This window comes from Dama dama, chromosome 23 (assembly GCF_033118175.1).
Source record: "Dama dama isolate Ldn47 chromosome 23, ASM3311817v1, whole genome shotgun sequence".
Lineage (NCBI taxonomy): Eukaryota > Metazoa > Chordata > Mammalia > Artiodactyla > Cervidae > Dama > Dama dama.
Genome location: NC_083703.1, coordinates 66,169,974 through 66,189,896, shown reverse-complemented (window position 1 = coordinate 66,189,896; position 19,923 = coordinate 66,169,974). Strand labels below are relative to the sequence as shown.

General features: G+C 40.3%; 1 protein-coding gene across 1 annotated transcript in view; it reads left to right on the top strand.

The window, feature by feature from the left end:
• Positions 1-17,173, top strand: part of MROH8 (maestro heat like repeat family member 8) — a 57,669-nt gene extending 40,496 nt beyond the window's left edge. The window contains exons 14-24 of the mRNA XM_061127239.1: positions 1,584-1,774; positions 3,342-3,479; positions 3,944-4,058; positions 4,392-4,532; positions 4,875-5,039; positions 6,078-6,233; positions 8,276-8,398; positions 9,883-9,982; positions 10,245-10,310; positions 14,805-14,976; positions 17,041-17,173. Coding sequence (XP_060983222.1) covers positions 1,584-1,774; positions 3,342-3,479; positions 3,944-4,058; positions 4,392-4,532; positions 4,875-5,039; positions 6,078-6,233; positions 8,276-8,398; positions 9,883-9,982; positions 10,245-10,310; positions 14,805-14,953 — 1,344 coding nt within the window. The 3' untranslated portion in view covers positions 14,954-14,976; positions 17,041-17,173. The remainder of the gene's footprint in view (positions 1-1,583; positions 1,775-3,341; positions 3,480-3,943; positions 4,059-4,391; positions 4,533-4,874; positions 5,040-6,077; positions 6,234-8,275; positions 8,399-9,882; positions 9,983-10,244; positions 10,311-14,804; positions 14,977-17,040) is intronic.
• The last annotated feature ends 2,750 nt before the right edge of the window (positions 17,174-19,923 follow it).

Genomic DNA, 19,923 nt, shown 5'->3' with positions numbered 1-19,923 from the left:
TATATATATTTTTTTTTTCTCATATTCTTTTCCATTATGGTTTATCACAGGATATCGAGTATAGTTCCCTATGTTATACAGTAGGACATTGTTGTTTATCCATCCTGTATATAAACTATTATATAAACTATTATATACAGGATGGATAAGCAAACTCCAGACTAATCCCAAACTTCTAATCCACCCCTCTTCCACCCCACTTCACGACTACTTTTTACTTTATCTTATTCCCTACCAGTTTATGGCTCTGCTTTCTCTGACCTAAGTTTTTATCATACTTTTTTTTTTAGCTTTCAGAAATTACTTTGAAGTCTCTAATCTGCTATTGTCTTCTCTCTTACACTTTCTGTTCTTGTGGGTTTATGCCTTTTTAAAAATCCCTAAATGTCTTTTTAGTGCAGTTTTAGGTGTTAGGGCAGATAAAGGTATATATTTAATCTGATTAGTCTTTAAAATTCTGTATGTGTATTAATAAGATCACAGTACGTACCATTTGATGACCTGCTGTTTTTCATTTAGCCATACACAAACTACTTTCTGTATCAATATGTAGAGCTCTCTGTTATCCTTTTCATAGCTGCATAGTAATTGGTTTTAATTACCTTTTAAAAAACAGGTAATACATGATGCAGAACCATTTATTTCATTATTGTTTCCTATTAATGAACATTTGACACTTTTCAAACTTTTGCCTTGAAAACAGTACTGTAGCAAACTTAATCATGCTTGCATCAATTTTGTTATACATGTCCAATTGTTTTCTTAGGATAAAGTTCATTGAAGGGCAATTCTTGGGCCAAATGGTGGGCTCATTTAAACTTTTGGTAATGTTCCCAAATGACCCTCTAGAACTCTGCCCTTCTGTCATCATGTGTGAGCCTGGCCTTGCCACATCGAGCATTGTTGTCTAGCTGCTAGGTGAAAAAGGAACATATTCTAATTACAGTTCCATCATTAGCAAGGTTCAACATTTATGTATGTTCTTCAGTTTGTCATTTATGTTTCTTCTTTCTTCATGTCCTACACACCAGTGCTTCTCAGTTTTAACACACACGCAACCCACCATCATCTAAGGATCTAATTGAAATACACACTCTGATGCAGACATTCTGGGGTGGAGGAGGGGTGCTTGCGATTCTCCATTTCTAATCAGCTCCAGGTGACACCAGTGCTCCTGGTAGGTGGGCCACACTTTGAATAGCAGGCCTTTTCATTTGTTCTTCCTGACATATAAGGGCATTGTATATATTAAAACTATCGCGTTGCTGCAAATTATTATCTTTGTTTATGAACAATTTTCTTTTTGCCCGGGGTTTAAGTTTGTATGTGGTCAAATATGTGAATGGTTTCCTTATAGTTTCCTTCTGGATGTCAGGATGTCCCTCACTCTGGCAACTTTTAGTGACAACTTGACTCCTATCCCATTACCCTGTCACTTTTCATGTCCCTGCATTGCTTACCACTGCTGTTCTGCCTGTGATTTAGTAGAACCAGAAAGCATGTTCTGGAACAAGCAGAAGTAAAACAAAAGTAAGACTTAGGACTAGTGGGTGTTCAGCTCTGCTGTGTGCTTTTCTCCACAGGTGACAGATGCCCTTTATGAGGTGTTTGTGGGGAACAGACTCCGAGCAGCTACATTCCGGCTCTTTCCTCAACTTCTCATGACACTGCTCGTCCAGGTTCACCACACCATTGGCCTCACCATGTCTGATGTTGCCATCCCCAGTGGCCTGTACCCGGAACAGGAAGTGTCTTCAGAGGTCACCCCCTTGTGGTACTGTCCATTGTGATTTTGTTGACCAGGAATCATTCTGTGCTCTCACTGGCTCTCTTTGGTCTTACTGGTGAAAGTCACTCAGTCATGTCTGACACATTGAAACCTCGTGGACTGAAGCCCACGAGGCTCCTCTGTCCATGAAATTTTCCAGGCCAGAATACTGGAATGGGTAGCCGTACCCTTCGCCAGGGGATCTTCTTCTCAACCCAGGGATCAAACCCAGGTCTTCTGCATTGCAAGTGAATTCTTTACCATCTGAGCCAAGGAATATTGGGAAGCCCAAGAATAATGGAATGGGTAGCCTATCCCTTCTCCAACGGATCTTCCCTACCTAGAAATCAAACTGGGGTCTCCTGCATTGCAGGCAGATTCTTTACCAGCTGAGCTACCAGGGAAGCCCAGTCTTATTGATGTCAAGGCAAATTTGGCTATCTGAGTTCAGATGCCCTGCAAAATAATGGGTGACAGCATGCCAGCCCTTTCTTGATAAATCAGGTAATGGCAGAGATAAGCGAGACAACCTTAAACCTACCTCCAAGACCAACTGATCCAAAGCTGAGCATTTTCTCATTTCTGCTTAATGTATAGGGAGGTATTTTTAAATTCCCCTTTAGGGTCTCAATAGAAATTTCTCAGTATTTCTGGGGCACATGGATTTCTTTCTGAGGAAGTGCTCTAATGTGGAATATTTAAGAACGCCTGACTAAGAGGCAGAAGAACTTGAGTTCTGATTCTCATTCACTTTTTGTTTAAGTATTTATTTTAAGTTCTGCTGGGTCTTTGTTGCTGCACGCAGGTTTTCTTTTGTTGCAGCGAGTTGGGGGCTACTCTTTAGCTGCTTTTCATTGCCATGGCTTCTCACTGTGGAGCATGGGCTCTAGGTGCACGGGCTTAGTTGTTGTGGTGGCTCAAGTGCAAGGCTCCATAGTTGTGATGCACAGGCTTGGTTGCCCTGCTGCATGTGAAAGCTTCCTGGAGCAGGGATCAAACCCGTGTCCTCTGCATTGGCAGGCGGATTCTTAACCACTGGACCACGAGGGAAGTCCTGATTCTCATTCCTTTAAATAGCTCTGTACTCTGGGCAAATCTTTCTGTTGTTCTGTGCCTCAGTTTCCTTATCTGTAAGTGAGCTCAGGCTAGGTATTCTCCAAGGACCTTTCCAGCTTCAAGATTCTCTAATGTTATGTCCAAAATACTAGTTCGATAAGTAGTTTTCAAAAGCAGTGGAGGAAATTTTAGGGGGGTATAAATTCTATCTAAATAAAGCTGTAAAGAAAAAAGCAGTGAATCTCAGTTTAGCATCCTACAACATTTGTTTTATCATAGACTTCTTTCCATTCTCCCAGGGAAACACAATTTTACTGGATTTCTTTATGCTTAGAGTTTGTGTGAAGGACCTTTCAAGTATTAGAGCACTGAGAATCTTTAGGAAAATCTAGAAAGAAGAGAATTACAGTCCAGCAGCTAACAATACATGGCCCTCCTCGGTGAAAGCAGGTGATTTTATGCTCTTCAGTTGAAGGGACCTATACTATATTCACTTGTACTGTTTTTGTTGGATTAGTTTCGCCATACAGGCTACAAAGACTCTCCTCCTCAGAACATTCTGCTGGCAAGAATTCAACATCATGGAAAAAAATAAAGGATGGACCCTTCTGGAAGGAAAAGATTGCCATCTTCAGGGAGTATCCCTCCTTGCCAAGTAAGACTTCCTTGCCATGCATCCCTACTCTAAATCAGCTGTATTTTAAGGTATTTTTTCCCTCCTTTTAGTTATCACAGCCACCAAGGTTGAATAACCTTCCCATCCCAGAATGGGAAAATGCCATAATTCCAGCCAAATTTTTCAGCCCTGCCTTACCCACGGGAGGAGAAAGGGACGACAGAGGATGAGATGGTTGGATGGCATCACTGACTCAATGGACATGAGTTTGAATAAACTCCGGGGGTTGGTGATGGACAGGGAGGCCTGGCGTGCTGCAGTCCATGGGGTCACAAAGAGTCGGACACGACTGAGCAACTGAACTGAACTGAACTGAACTTATCCTCCTGTGTGCCTGAAACTGAGCAAAAACTTGAGAGCCCCCTCACTCCCCACCTCGCCCTGGGAACATTGCTCTCTGAATAAGAGCATTTCTGAGAGTCGTTCTGTGTTCTGTTTTGCAGTGCATTGCTGGAGAGAAATCACCTCCTTGCACATAAGGTCATATACCTGTTAGTGCCTTTTCTTAACCGAGGGAACGATAAACATAAGCTCACATCAGCAGGCTTTTTTGTGGAGGTAAGACTTCTTCTTTAGAGGCTGTGTGTATTCAGGAAGCCTTATAAGGCAGCTGTACCGGCCCTCCTAGGCCATGTCCAACTGAGTGACCAACTAGGGTCCAATTCAGACATAGGATAGAAATGGTCCAAATTTTAACCTTATTGAAGTTCTTCTGCCCACATACTCAGTATTCCTTAGGTCCCTGCAATGGAAGCATCATCCTGTAATGTATGTGCTGCAGAATAGAAGTTTCAAAGGAAAATAGGTGTTTTGGAGTTGGTGGGAAGCTGGCTCCTCTCATGAAAAAGGGCTAAAAGGTGACTTCTTTGACCACTTTCTGGATTCTTTCAGCTTCTTCAGAGTCCAGTGGCTAGGAGATTTCCCAGCATATACTGTGTTGCCCGCTTGAAAGACTGGCTACTTCTTGAAAATAATCCCTTTAAAATACTTGCCCTGAGGGGACTGTGCTATCTTACCAGACAGGGGGAAACGGTAAGGCCACTGATTCTATTTTTTTAATTAATTAGTTTAAAAAAGTATTTATTTTTAATGGAAGGATAATTGCTGCACAATATTGTGTTCGTTTCTGCCATACATCAACATGAATCAGCCACAGGTATACATATGTACATAGGCTCTTTTGCCTTCTCTACATATCAGTCCTGCCAATACTGAGAGATGGCATCAGGCCCTCTTTAATTCTCTGTTCTGGGCTGGCCAAGACAACCAAAATCTCAACAAGCACCAGGGACAGAGCACAGGTGGGAAGCCCTACTCTGGTACCAGAGGAAGTGCCATCGGGAGGGGTGGTGATACGCTGTTTTGGGTACACAGAGGGAAGACATCAAGAGCTTGCTGCCGTGCATCCTAGACCTTTTATATGAATCCGACGAGAAGATTGTTTTGTTGGCCATTCAGATACTCCTGCAGTTTGTCAGGACGATGGATTTCACCACCCTGACTACCATGATGAGGACCCTCTTCTCCTTATTTGGTGATGTAAGATAAGGGGAGAGGAGAGACTTTCCTAGGGGGAAGGTAATTGGCATAACAGCAAACCGAAGTTGGGATAGCATTAAATACACTCTATTTTAGATCGTACTTTTTTGTTCAGAGCACTTTCAAATCTCTTAAGACCCTTCTAGGTAACCCATGATGTTGGTAGGGTTGGTGTTACTGTTTTTCAGATTAAAAAAACTGAGGCATAGAGACTTGCCAAGGTACTCCCCTGCTTCCTGGGATGAAGGAGTTTCTATAAGATAAGACATTGTCTTTTCTTTCAAAGAACAATCAAGACTAGGTCAGGATAGTGGACTTTACTTATGTCTCCATCCCAGATCCCAAAGGTTTGTAAAAAAAAAATACACGGGGAGACTTCCCTGGCTGTCCAGTGGTTAAGACTCTATGCTTCCACTGCAGGAGGCGTGGGTTTCATCCCTGGTCAGGGAACTAAGATCCTGCATGCTAAGTGGCCCAACCAAAAAAAAAAAAAGAGAAATATATGTGGCACAATGAACCACATTCTAAAGAGTCAAATATGCCAAGGCTGGAATTTTTAATTTCAGCAAAACAGCATGTGATATGTATGTGCTAAGTTGCCTCAGTCGTGTCCAACTCTTTGTGACCCCATGGACTGTAGCCTGCCAGGCTCCTCTGTCCGTAGGATTCTCCAGGCAAGAATACTAGAGTGGGTTGCCATGCCCTCCTCTGGGGGATCTTCCAACCCTGAGATCAAAGCAGCATCTCTTACATCTCCTGCATTGGCAGGCAGGTCCTTTAAAACCACTAGCACCACCTGGCAAGCCCAGCTTGAGTGAATAGTTATTACTAGGAGTAGATACAAGCGGTGATGACCAGAGTGAGAGAATGAGCCATGCAAAGCAGCAGGTATGACTGTCTCCACATATATTTGGTTTCTTGCCCTACCAACATCTAAATATCCTCCTGTTACGACTGGCATTCCAGCTGACCTAGAGCTCTTATAAGTTAAGCATGAACACATTCAGTGAGTTGCTTCCCTTTGAACATCCTTCATAGGTAAGACCAGATGTTCATCGTTTCTCCATGATTCTCTTTGGAGCCTCCATAAAGTCTGTGAAATACACAGATAAGAAGGGTGCAGAGAGCCAAGTCCTGGACAGCTTGGTCCCACTTCTTCTGTATTCTCAGGATGAGAATGATGCAATCGCTGCGGTAATGCCTACTGTTAACTTCTTTCAGCCCTGAATAAGTTCAAATCCAGAGCCAACGCTGCAAACAGGCACTCATATCTCTGAGGGCAGGGACTTTATTCCCCATTTCCTCTGGCACAGTCTTCCCTTCAATTATTTTACCTAAGTGAATTGTGTGAAAAATCTTACTCCTTATTTCTGTGCAGCAAATCATGACTCTATGTGGGTGAGAATATTATACCTTTCTGTAGCCCCTCCAATATTCAGCCTAGCCCCGAACTCTCAACACACTGCCCAATTCAACAAAATCTTTCTGTTAATGAGGATCACAGTCTGTTGTCTTTTCTCTTTAATTCAAGAATGGGCTTGTGGCCTTGAGACAAATAGACTAGTGTTGAGGCTAAATCAGGAAGAGAAGCTTCCCTGAAATCTGGGGATTTCTTTGACATCTCCTTAATCTTCCATGGGTTCCTCCATAAGAATTGTGGGAGGGATGGCATCATCTTTAGTACTGTCCCATACCTCAGAAGCTGGTCTTTTTCAAGGTCCTGTGACCACCAGTTGCAGCCAACCAGAGAGGTGGGTTTAGGCTGCAAGGAGTCTGGGAAAATGCTGGAGCTCCCACCCACCTATGCTCCTCCTTACAGAAGGATTCAGAAACAGGACTAAAGATTACAGTGGACCTTGGCACCTTGTTATGGGGGAAGTGTTATGGCCTTATAGCCATAAATATAAAATATTTCAGACCTCAGTGAAGTATAGGGCAGAGCTTCCCAACCAAGTGTTGGGAAAGTGTGCCCCATAGAGGTCATGGACAGGGACAGACAGTACTGATCCCCAACCCCCACCCTGCACCCCAGCCAGCTTTTGGCGATCAGACAAAGCCTTGAGCAGTCAAGACTCTGGGCTTATTTTTCTAGCATAAGGTTAGGAATCACTGGCACTGACAACATAAGTTAAAACATCAATACCACGTAGGCTGAGAAATAAAACCGGAAAAAATCATACAAAATATCAAATTTTGTTATCATTTCTGAGGTATTAGTTTTCATGTTTTAAAACTTTATCTGAAAAAAGAAAGAAAAAAATTTATATTTTAAAAAACTTTGTTCACATCATTTGTAAATCCTTTCAGCAACTTGCTTTTCTTTGTTTAACACATTTAGAAGATTTATTCATGTTCTATAGCTCTGGTTCATTTATCACTGCTCTACAGAATATTGTCGTGTAACTGCAACTTATCCCATTCTTTTATTCCTGGACATTTAGATTACTTTTACTTTTTCCTTATTACAATGCTGCAATGAGCATTTTGGTAGAATTCTTTTGTACATGTGTGAGAGTTTCTTTTGTGTGTGTGTGAGAGAGAGAGTTTCTTGAGGGCATCAACCCAGAAGTGGAATATCTGGGTATCTTTAACTTTACTAGACACTTACAATTCCTAAGAAACTAACTGAACTAATGTGCATTCCCATCTGTCCCCAGAGGAATTTTAATGGCCCAGATGTCCAGTGGACCTGGGACCAAACACTTGCTTGGAGACTTACCAGGGGTGTTATATGGTGCATGGAAGCCTTCTGAGGGCAGTGAGTAAAGAAGACCGCTTGCTAATTTTGCTCAAGTATCAGGATAAAGAGAGGATCAATACTTTCCAAAGTTTCTTCCAAGCTAGAGATTTACAAGGACTGTGAGATGGGGAGCTACTTTCCTGTGTGGAGTGACAGGAGAATAACATAGGAGCAGCCAGTAGGCATGGGCGCCCTCTCTCTAGAGCATAGGGTAGTGGGACTCCTGCCCAAATCTCTGATCTGGGTATTACACTTGATGTTAGCAGCTCTCACTTATGCCCTTGACCAGTGGTTTCTCCATTTTCCTCAGAACCCTGCAGATTTTATGGGTTCTCTGTAGAGACTGTTTGGGAAAGTTGAAGGACAGCCCCTTGCCCTCACTTCAACCAAGATAATTCTGAGTTTCTCATATTAGACTTTAGCGTTTTATTTGAAGAAAGGTAATCTCAGCTAAAACATGTTTGAAAATGCCGATCTCTGATCATCCTTTTCACAGGAGAGCAGGCAAGTGCTAACTATATGTGCCCGGTTCCTGAAGTGGAAGCTGCCCCAAGCAGTGTACTGCAAAGCTCCCTGGTTCATCAACCCTAGTGATGTTGCAACAATCTGCAAATTCTTTGTACGTGAGCGATGATGGCTTTGTTAACTCCTTAATATGCTGACATGCTTATTTTTTTTTAGACATAGTTTTTAATGAAGGAATATGACATAAAGGAAACATTTGGCATCCTTCTCACATCGGCATTTGATATCTATGACCAGTCTTGTTCTATGAATCCATTTTTCTGTAGTTTCCTCCCAAATGAATCAAAATTCACTTTCTCCTACCATCCTTCCTCACCAAAAAAAGCCTGGTGAACTCGGGAATTCCACTAACCTGACTTAGGGGCTGCAGAGTCAGAGTGATAGTACGTGCTCAAAAACTACTTATGGAGTGAATGGAAATGGGGTTATGTATGGCCTTTGCAATGATCTTTAATCCTTTCTTTGGACATAGTGGATTATTTTACCCTCCATCAGAGCAGGAGCCCCAAGCAAGGGCTGCCGTGCTGTTGTAAGCCTTGCAACACAATGGCAGCATGCCCCTGGCTCTGAGAGGCCCCAGATGGCATCCTTTCTCTTTGCAAACTTGACAGAGGCTACTGGGACTCATCTTAGGGGCAGGCTTGAGCCAGAGCAGCCCAAGGAGGCCCATCCATGGTTTTCTAGACACTGAGTCTAGAACCACTGGGCTCCTATTATGAAGACCCCAGGACTGACTCTTCCCAGGGATCTTCCATATGTGCAGCCATTGAGGACCCAGTAGGGCCTCCTCTGATCAGACTTACTGGCCTAGGAAGCCCCACAATGCCCTCATGTCAGGCTTTCCATGCAGGATTATCTCTCTGACCTGCAATCAAACCTATCACAGATGCACTAATGACAGTATTTTTACAGCAAGAAATTCAGTCCTGTTGGTCGATGAGACTACATATTGTCCATGTTAAATCATAAGTTCTATAAGAACAAAATCCTGTCCTCTTCCTGTCCCCGAGGTGCCTATCCTGGTAAGCGATCCACTGAGGGGTGAATTCATTCATTCATTAAGCATAACACGCTCCATGTGCAACAGGCCGTGGAGAACCCAGAAACATGCCCAAGATGAAAACTTGTAAGGGAAGCTTACAAGCTAGTGAGGGAGATTAAACCTCTGTGAAACACTGAATGGAAACGCAAGGTGGAATATGATGTGTTGCCAAGACAGAAGGACCTGCAAAACACTCAAGAGTACAGGGTTAGGTCAGGAAGGTAAGAGCTGTCAGGGAATAGCTATCCGGAAGGCGGAGCTCAAGACTGAGCTTAGAGACCCGAGAAGACTAGATACAGAAAAGAAACGACAGATTAGAGGCACTGCAGGCACAGTATGCGAGTGTGAGCGAGGTATATTCAGAGGATTTAACCTTGCCAAGGGCCTTGTTATTGTGGCATAATTCACTGAGCAACTGTAGTTATTTCAACCACTATACTCTGTATGTATATCTGACATAGTCCCTATATAGTGAGGCTGATAAAAATAGTGCTGCTACTTCACTCCTTCATACTCTTCCCCCCACCCCTCCTTAGGGAACAAAATGCAAGGGGAAGGTCGACATCTTAGCCCAAACATTGATGTTCTCCAAGAATGCAAAACTTCCTATCAGAAGAGCAGCAGTCTTATTAGTAGGTACAGAGAAAATCCTTTCATTTCTACAGTCACTTTTATCCTGTGCTTTCCCAAATTGCGTTTTTGGGTGTCCCCATTCTTTATGAAGAAAGGTGACCTTGAAAATACTTCTTTGGAGAAGGGGACTATGTTATCCGTAGGTAACTATCAGGCACTTGGAGGAATTCAGTTTTTAGAAAATCTAATTATCAGAAGGTCAGTTGTGCCAGCTTCGTAAAGCCAGACCCAGATCACAGACTCACGGACTTTATCCTGCATTTAGGGCTCTTATCGAGGTACATGGATCACAGCCAACTCAGGACGAAGGGTACTGACTGGATAGAGGATGGTAAGTGGTAAACACTTGGACTTGGGGTACCCCGTGTTTTCCAAACTTGAGTTACTTGAGGCAGGCTCTGTGGTAGAGATGAGACTGGGAACCAGAGAGCCTGACTTTAGTTATTTAAGAAAAAGCCCTTGGAGGCGTCAACCAAATGATAGTCTCCTTCAGGCCAGTTCCTTCTTCCGGAAAAGACATGACCCTATTTGTCTTGGAAACTAGCTTTGATGAATGTCTCAGGGGCAATTTCTGAAGTTCATCTGTCAGAAAATAAATTATGTAGAAATATTATCTTAGTAAGTTATGATGACACCTCATGAGTACTACACAAATGGACTGCAGCCGTCTTTTCTGTACGTGGCTGTTGTCCCGTAAGGTGGGGGGACTTGCTAATAGAGAAGTTTTATAGTCCTGTAAGGCAGCTGTCATGTAAGTGGCCTTCTACAGTTGTACAGCTTTGGGGATTTGTCACTCAGAGAATATTTATTTTCATTTAATAAGTAGTTGTACAATCAGAAAGTACCATGAAATGCTAAGTCTCACTATTCAAAAGCATGTACTTTGAGAACCAAATTAAAATCCTGAACAACTCATTGCTTTTAAAATAAAAATATGTAACTGGTAATAGAGCCAGAAGCTGAAACTTATTTAAGAAAGATCATGCCACTTTTCTCTATGGTGCTCTACTTCCCCATAGATATCAAAAGCAAAAAAGAAAAGAAAAGTCATGTAGTTACTTTATTCTATGAGATGAGATTTCACGTGGTCAATTCTGGTCAATTAAGAGGAAATTATTTTCTAATCTAAAACGCTGGGGAACCAAAGTTATTTTTCCATTCCAAATTTATATATATATATAAAAAATATATCTGTACAGATGATTTAGGATGTGTGTGTGTGTGTGTATGTGTGTGTGTGCGCATGCTTAGTTGCTCAGTCATATCTGACTCTGCAACCCAGTGGACTGTAGCCCACCAGGCTCCTGTGTTCATGGAATTTTCTAGCCAGGAATACTGGAGTGGGTTGCCATTTCTACTCCAAGGAATCTTTCTGACCTAGGGATCAAACCCACGTCTCCTGTATCTCCTGCATTGACTGATGGATTCTTTACCAATGAGTCACCTGGGAAGCCCAAAGATATATATAGGGTTGGCCAAAAAGTTCATTGACGTTTTCCTATTACATATGGAAAAACCCAAATGAACTTTTTGGCCAACCCAATGTGTAAATTATATACATATACATCAGAAAGAACCTTATTAAATTGCCATTTTGTAAGGCAAAAACAGTCAAATATCCTCAATCTCCCGTGGTTAAATCTAATGGAATAATCCCACCCTCTTTCTTCCCTTACAGTGGCTTATCTGTCTTAGAAACGGGGCAGAACATCCTTGCACTCCTTTTTGGACAAGTTTATGTCATTTATCACAGTTAATTTTGGCTAAATTTGAACAAAAAAATAACAAAAATTTAAATATGAATTGAGATGAATTTCATGACAAAAATAAGTTTCAGTTCCTTTGGATTCCAAAATTGATGTCTGCTCTTTCATGTGTCCTGTGGAACACATAGATCTTCATGCAAGAGCTGTAAAAAACTAAAGACTAGTCAAATATTCCATTTTTAAAATAAGCATGATGAATTTAAAGACTAAACTACTACTTGAATAAAAGCTCTAAACTACGAAGAGGTCCTGAGTATTTTTGAAGTCTTGGAGAGTTAGAAATTAAAGAGAGACCTTTTTTATTTTTATTTTTTTTGGCTTTGCCATTCCATAGTGGGATCTTAGTTGCCTGACCAGGAATCTAACCCATGTGCCCTGCAGTGGAAGCATGGAATCCTAACCACTGGACCACCAGGAAGTCCTGACCTTTTTCTAATATTCAAACACAGATCCATAAAGTAAAATGATATTTCTACATAAAATTTTTAAATATCAACTTTGAAAAATAAAGAAGCAGACAAAACTGAAAAAGAGGAAATAATATGGGATGAGTATATTTACATTATGATAAATGGTTAATATCCGTAAAACACATCACTATTTCTGCCAAAGAAAAGTGGCAAACAATATGAATAAGTAGTTCATAGAAAAACAATAGCCAGTGAAAGATGTATGAAATAATTGATGAGATACAAGAGTACATTAAAGAGTATCTGTGAAAGGGAAAACTATGAATTCTCATGTGTGATCAATGAATATTGGAAATCATAAGTACAGCAAAATAAAATTATGGTAACAAAAAAAAAACAATAGCGAATAAGTATATGAAAAATTTTACTAGTAATCAAAAGTTTGTGAAATAAAACAATGATGAGATGACAGTATGTGTTTTTCTTTCAAAATGGCAAAGATTACTAGTTAATACTCAACGTTGATGTGTTAAGGGAAAACTGACATTATCATACACTGGTATGAGCATAACTTTTTATGACATGCTCTTTAAAAAATTTTGTTTGGATATGCTGAGTTTTAGTTGAGGCATGCAGGATCTTCAGTTGTAGCATGTGAGCTCTTAGTTGCAACATGTGGGATCTAGTTCCCTGACCAGGGATAGAACCAGGCATCTTGCATTGGGAGCATGGAGTCTTAGCCATTGGACCACCAAGCAAGTTCCTGAGCATAATTTGATACAACTTTTTAATAGGGACGTTTGGCAGTATGTATCAAAACCCTTTATTTTTATTTATTTACTTAATTTTTTTAATTGTTTATTTACATGCTGTGCTGGGTGTTAGTTGTGGCATTCAGGATCTTTAGTTATGACATGCGAACTCCTAGTTGCAGCATGTGGCATCTTTAGTTGCAGCCATGTGGGATCTAGTTCCCTGACCAGGGATTGAACCCGGGCCCCCTACACTGGCAGCACGGAGTCTTAGCCACTGGACCACCAGGGAAGTCCCTATCAAAACCCTTTAAATAAACATACACACTGACTTGATCGCACTTCTAGGAAATTAAACTATGAAAGTTAGCAAAAATGGTTACAGGAATGTTCATTTAAGTGTTATTTAAAATGGCAAAAATAGGAAGCATCTAAGATTTTAAAAAATAGGAAATTAAATAGAGTTTATCCATATTGTAGAATCATATATGTAGCCATGAAAAATATTGTAGCAAAATGTTTAAATGACTTAGATAAATGATGATGCAATATTATTAAATAAAATAAGCAATGATTAGATAATTTGTATATTATAGTTCTATCTGGACAAAAATAGAAACATACCAGTGTAAATGAATGAATGGAAATAGACCAAAAAAGTTAACGCTGGTTTTTTCTGACAGAAGGATTTTAAGTGACTTTGATTTTCTTCTAGTGCTTACATACGTGTATTGTCTAAATTTTCCACACAATGAACATGTATTTCCTTTGCAATAAGAAAACATACATTAAAAATTTTAAAGAAAAATTAAAAAGGAATATGATTTATTAAAAGATGCTTGCTCCTTGGGAAAAAAGCTATGACCAACCTAGACACCATATTAAAAAGCAGAGACATTGCTTTGCTCACCAAGTTCCGTCTAGTCAAAGCTATGGTTTTTCCAGTAGTCATGTATGGATGTGAGAGTTGGACTATAAAGAAAGCTGAGCGCTGAGGAATTGATACTTTTGAACTGTGGTGTTGAAGAAGACTCTTGAGAGTCCCTTGGACTGCAAGGAGATCCAACCAGTCTATCCTAAAGGAAATCAGTCCTGAATGTTCATTGGAAGGACTGATGCTGAAGTTGAAACTCCAGTACTTTGGCCACCTGATGCGAAGAACTGACTCACTGGAAAAGACCCTGATGCTGGGAAAGATTGAAGGCAGGAGGAGAAGGGGTTGACAGAGGATGAGATGGTTGGATGGCATCACCGACTCAATGGACATGAGTTTGAGCAAGCTCCGGGAGTTGGTGATGGACAGGGAAGCCTGGCATGCTGCAGTCCATGGGGTTGCAGAGTCCGACACGACTGAGCGACCAAACTGAACTAAATGATTTAAGAGTAACCTCAAAGACCAACGGGGCTTCCCTGGTGGCTCAGCGGGTAAAGAATCTGCCTGCGATGCAGGAGACCTGGGTTCGATCCCTGGCTTGGGGGGATCCCCTAGGAGAAAGGAATGGCTACCCACTCCAATATTCTGGCCTGGAGAATTCCATGGACTGTGTAGTCCATGAGGTTGCAAAGAGGGTGCATTGAGCAACTTGCGCTTTCCAGGGCCAACACAGGAACTCAGAAATTAACAGTGTTATATATGGTCTGCCAGGCCCATATAATTTGAACTTGGACTACTTAGCAGTTTGATTATTTTAAAGGAGTAAAATATTTGGCAACTCAGAAACAAGTAAGTTTTGTAAGTGAAAACTGGAATTGATCCACAAATATACAGACTTTCACATAGAAGCTTGGAAAAAGTTAGGTCTCCGTCTCAGCTGCTCTGGGCATACTGGGTCCTTTGTGTCTGACCAGTGATCGTTTCTATAGATCTTCACCTGCAATTTGTTTTCTTACCACTTAGATCTGAAAAAACTGCTGCATGACCCTGAGCCATCTCTGCGCATCATCGCCTCCCAGGCTCTATTCCGAATCCAGAAGGCGGTGGCTGAACCACATTCCAGGCAGACACTGTACGGGCTGAGGAAGCTCGTAGGTTGTTTGCCCATCTAGAAGCCCAAGGCAAGCAACACTAGGTAAAAAAAAAAAAACAAAACTAATCCCTTCAGAAGCCCCAGAAGCACCTCGTGCTCCACTAGCAAGAAACTTCCTCCACCTCACATCATATTTTTTTGCTGTCAAAACGTTTAAGGAATGGCAATATAGAAGAGAGAGCAGCTTCTGGTGTACCTTGGCAGAAACAGTGAAAATCTATTGAGATTCTGAGGCATGCCAGAACATCCATAAAGTTCTAGTCTTGATAAAGAGGTCGAGGAAAGCTTTGAGAGAGTCTCAGTGTTCATATTGCTGTGTTGGTAGTGTTGGCTCTTTTGTCAAAGCTTAGTCTGCTTGTCAACCATCTTAAGAATAAAGTAGCAAGCAGTTCTTATAATTTGATGCTAGTGATATATTTTTTATAAAACTTTATGGCCTTTCTCCTTCCTCTTTCTCTTAAAAACAAGCAAGAAGCAGTTTCTGAAGTGGTGTAATACTAAAGTATCTGATATATGTAAAGTTTCCACTCACTTTCTCTCTCTTATTTTCCTAATTCCTCTCCTACAACGGCTATCAGAACCTCAAATGATTCTAGGATGGGAACTGTTATTTGTTGAGGACCCACTGTCTGTTTTAACCTTTAACCATAGATGGAGAAAAGTTTCTTACAAGTAGACATTTTCTGAGAAAGATATTTGTTTTTACTGAGTGAATACTTTGATAAGCTGCACGTGGAAGGTTGGGACTAGAGTAATTAGAGATGGTTTCTCATGGGCTAATTCCCAGGCTCTTGTTTGAGGAACCTAAGTGGAGAGCAGAGCTCAGTTATTTAAGGTAATGGAGAGGCATCTTGGAGGTGGGATGGGAAAAGAGAAAGGAAATGAGGCACTGGCGTATGAAGAAGAGACACATCCAATGATGGATTGCATAAAGTTGGATGAATCCTTACCCCATCCCACATTCACCCCATCCCTCTGCCAAGACATCTTTAGAAACACATTTCTCCATGATTCATGGTAAGTTGGATATATTTTGAGGGATGTGACAGCCAAGGGTGGCTTCAAGAGCAAGATTCCTACTCAAGAGAGGTCTTCATATTTGGGACTAGCAGACAGGAGTTTTGAGCTAAAAGGCAGGCTCCAGCTGCACATGGACTAACTCTTCACCCTCAAGCAGAGCTAAGAGTACCCCTTGAGGGTGTGGCCACTGGATGCCAACTTCAGTGCATTGAGCTCATTGGAGTTACGTGCACCCCTTACTGCTTTCTCTTTGTTTTTTCCTTTTTTTTTTTTTTACTGCTTTCTCTTTGGTCTCACTACATGCCACCAATTCCAGTCTCCCCTTTTGAACTATCCATTTTGTCAATCACACAATGAAGATGATTAATGCGTATTGAGTGCTTACAATGAACCAGATTCTAAGTACATTGTATGGTTGACTCTTTTAATCCTCATTACCACTCCATGTATTATTATCTCCATTTGGCAGATGGGGAAGCTAAGAGACAGAACATGAAGGTGACTTGCCCAAGGTCACGCAACTAGTAAATTCACAACCTCAAGTTCTGGCTCCAAAACCCACATCCTTGGCCGGTCTGCTCTGCTCCTCTCCAGTGTGCTCTTTCCCTTCATTGTGAATAAAGATTTCCTCTACAGCTCATCTCAGCTGTTGAACTCATGCAATCAAACAAATGTTGTGAAATGTTATTGAGCCTCAGATTACAAAGTTTGAACACTTCTTACCTAAAAGTTAGTGCATCTTATTTTTTTTTTCCCAACGGGATAGAATGCACATGCTACAATGTAAGGAGTGGAGTTAGAGCAAAAAGTGGTGATTATTCTTGAGGAATATTTTCTGAGTCCTTGGTTTAATCTCATGAGCTATCCTTGTCTCACTGCAGGAAACAGATCTTTTAGATTTAGGAAGCAATTTAGACCTCCAGTGACATATAAGAGGTTGAGCAAATCCTTTCTCTTTACTCATATTTACCCTAGAGTTGCTCTCCAGGTGGTGTTTTATTGTCTGAGAGATACCACTAACAGGGAGTAGCAAGCACAACAATGCTTATCCTATTTTATTTATGTTTATTGTGTTAAAATCCACAGAGAGAAGCATCCATTAAGAGAGGACTGCGCTTCACCCAGCTACCTCAGTGGTTTGGGAAGGGCTGAAGAAGCACTTAATAGTGATTGTATGAACAAGTCTGTTTATTCTAAATATCTCCATTACTTTTATATAAGGCTGTCTTCACAGATAGGTTTATTTTTTTATGGAATTTTAAAAATATACAAAACAAATATTTCTGGACACTTAATTTGTTGTAATATGTTGAAATAAAAGTTCCATACAATTAAATATAGTTTTGACTTTATTTTCATCATATACTTTTCAAATGTATTGTTTGTTATCCATTACTGGCCCAACCATGTCTTTATTATTTTATATTTTCCCTTTTTTAAAACTTTGAGTATCACTTTTCCTCCTTATATTGAGATATGTATTCTTTCTTCTTATTGAAGTCTTTCAACCAACCAAACCAAACCTACTAAACGCTGAATTTAAGCTCAGAACATGTATTAGTTAATCTTAGGAAATCACTTTTGTGGCAAGAGGGGCACAACACTAAAAAAGGAAAAGAATTTCTAGGCAGTTCATGTATTGTGACCTTAAAACTAAAGAAGTTGGTATTTCCAAGGACCTTTCCACTGCAATAGTCTTGGTGATTTTTTTTTAATACTTATTTTTGTATATTTATTTTTCTAAATTTGTTTTTCTATGTTTATTTGGCTACACTGGATCCCACAATGTTGCAGCATATGGTTTTTTAGTTGCAGCCTGCAAGATCTAATTCCCTGACCAGGGATTAAACCGGGCTCACTGCACTGGAGGGGAGAGTCTTAGCCACTGGACCACCAGGGAAGTGCTGTCTTGGTGATTTCTATAGAGTTTTTGTGTTGTATTACTGCCCAGATTATCATTTTAGGTCAAGACCCCTTAGAATTTATAAGTCTGGCCAACCAATTTCATTGCATTTTAGTATTTTATATGAAAAAATTTTTTTCAAATGGGTTTTAGGCCAAACACGTTTCTACAACTTCCTTTGTGGTGACCTATTAGAGTTTTAAATAGTCTTGTCATGTTTTTTTTTTTTTCTTTTAAGATTTCTAAGCCCAAATTTCTGGCAGTCATTTCCATCTCCTGCATTATTAAGATAATAAAAATAATAGAATTTTTTATTAAAATAATTGAAAATCTTTTTAAATTATAAAAAATACCATCAAAGCTTTTCTTATTTGACAGTTAATGAAATTGCCACAGCATCATGGCTGCTCAAGAACCTGTTAAGATGTTTGAAATATTAGTATTATACCACCACCCAGGTCTTATCACTGCCAAAAGTGAAATAAAAGCATGAAACAGACATTATTAGGTAAGTAGTCTTGTGTTGAAACAAAATCAGTAAATGATTGAATCTGAAAATAATCTCAAGATATTCATCTCTGCATCTGATTCTTTATATGAAAGCCCCGACCTTAGTGTACTTCTTTAAACTCAGGATATTAAGTCAGTTAGGATTATTTGAAGTTAAAACACAGTATTTTAAAAGAGAAAACGTTTAGAAAACTTTTGTCTTATTACAGATTAAAGTGGTAATGCATGTGTGTGTTCATGCATCAGTCATGCTAAATCACTTCAGTCGTGTCCAACTCCTTGTGACCCTTTGGACAGTAGCCTGCCAGGGATCACTGAAAAATCCATGGGATTTTTCAAGCAAGAATACTGGAGTAGGTTGCCATTTCCTTCTCCAGGGGGTCCTTCCTGACCCAGGGATCAAACCTGAGTGTCCTGTGTCTCCTGCATTGCAGATGGACTCTTTAGGCTTGAGAAGGTAATACTTGAGCAAAGACTTAAAGGAAGTGAGGGAGGTGGTTAGGCAGATCTAGGGAAAGAACATTCTGGGTAGAGGAAATAGCCATTTAAGTCCTAAGGCTCCAGGGTTAAAAGTCCTAAGGCTCCAGGGTCCCCTAGGCTAGTCAAGGAACCACAAGAAGGCCAGTATGACCAGGGTGGGGTAGGGAATCTGAGAGAAGCAAATGAAGACAGAGGGAAGTGAAGCGATAGACCATGACAAGAGTTGGGCTTAACTCTGAGTGACACGGGAGTCACTGAAACATTTTCAAGTCTTTTGGATTTTTGCCAATTTCAGATTTTTTTTTTGTAATGGCTTTTCAGTGGCTTAAGTTTGCATTTTCTCTTATTAGAAAAGTTGAAAAAAAAGAAAAAAAAAAAAGAAAAGTTGAGCATCTTTTCATGTCTAAATGCCATCTATACTTCCTTTACCTAGACTGTATTCACCGGAGAAGGAAATGGCAGCCCACTCCAGGACTCTTGTCTGGAGAATTCCAGGGACGGGGGAGCCTGGTTGGCTACTGTCTATGGGGTCGCACAGACTCGGACACGACTGAAGCGACGCAGCAGCAGCAGCAGCAGACTGTATTCAAGTCTTTCAGCCCCATTTTGAGATTTGTCTTTTTCACGTTGATTCATAAGAGCTTTTTATACTCAAGAAATTAGCCCTTGGTCTGTTATTTTAGTTACAAATTCACTTAACACCTTAAATAGTCTAGTCACCTGGATTTTGCTTTCCTGTGTTGCATTTCAAACTTTAGACCTTGGCAAAGATATTGCAATTTTATATAAAAATCAATTCATGATTCTTCACCCCTGTGTTAAATCATATATACAGAAAAATTGTTTCTGAAATAAAATGTTAAGTTCCTAGAAGCAGTTTTTAATTAACTGTTTATCCATAAAAACAAGTAGTAAAAAAAAGTATTTTAAGTATCACTGTATACATATGTGATGGTCTATTTATTTTATAGCATACATTTTCTTTAGTTTTTGGCATAAGTTCAAAGTTTAAAAGATACAAGAAGATAACACACTAAAAGTAACTTTGTTCTCAGCTCACCACTATTGAATTTCTC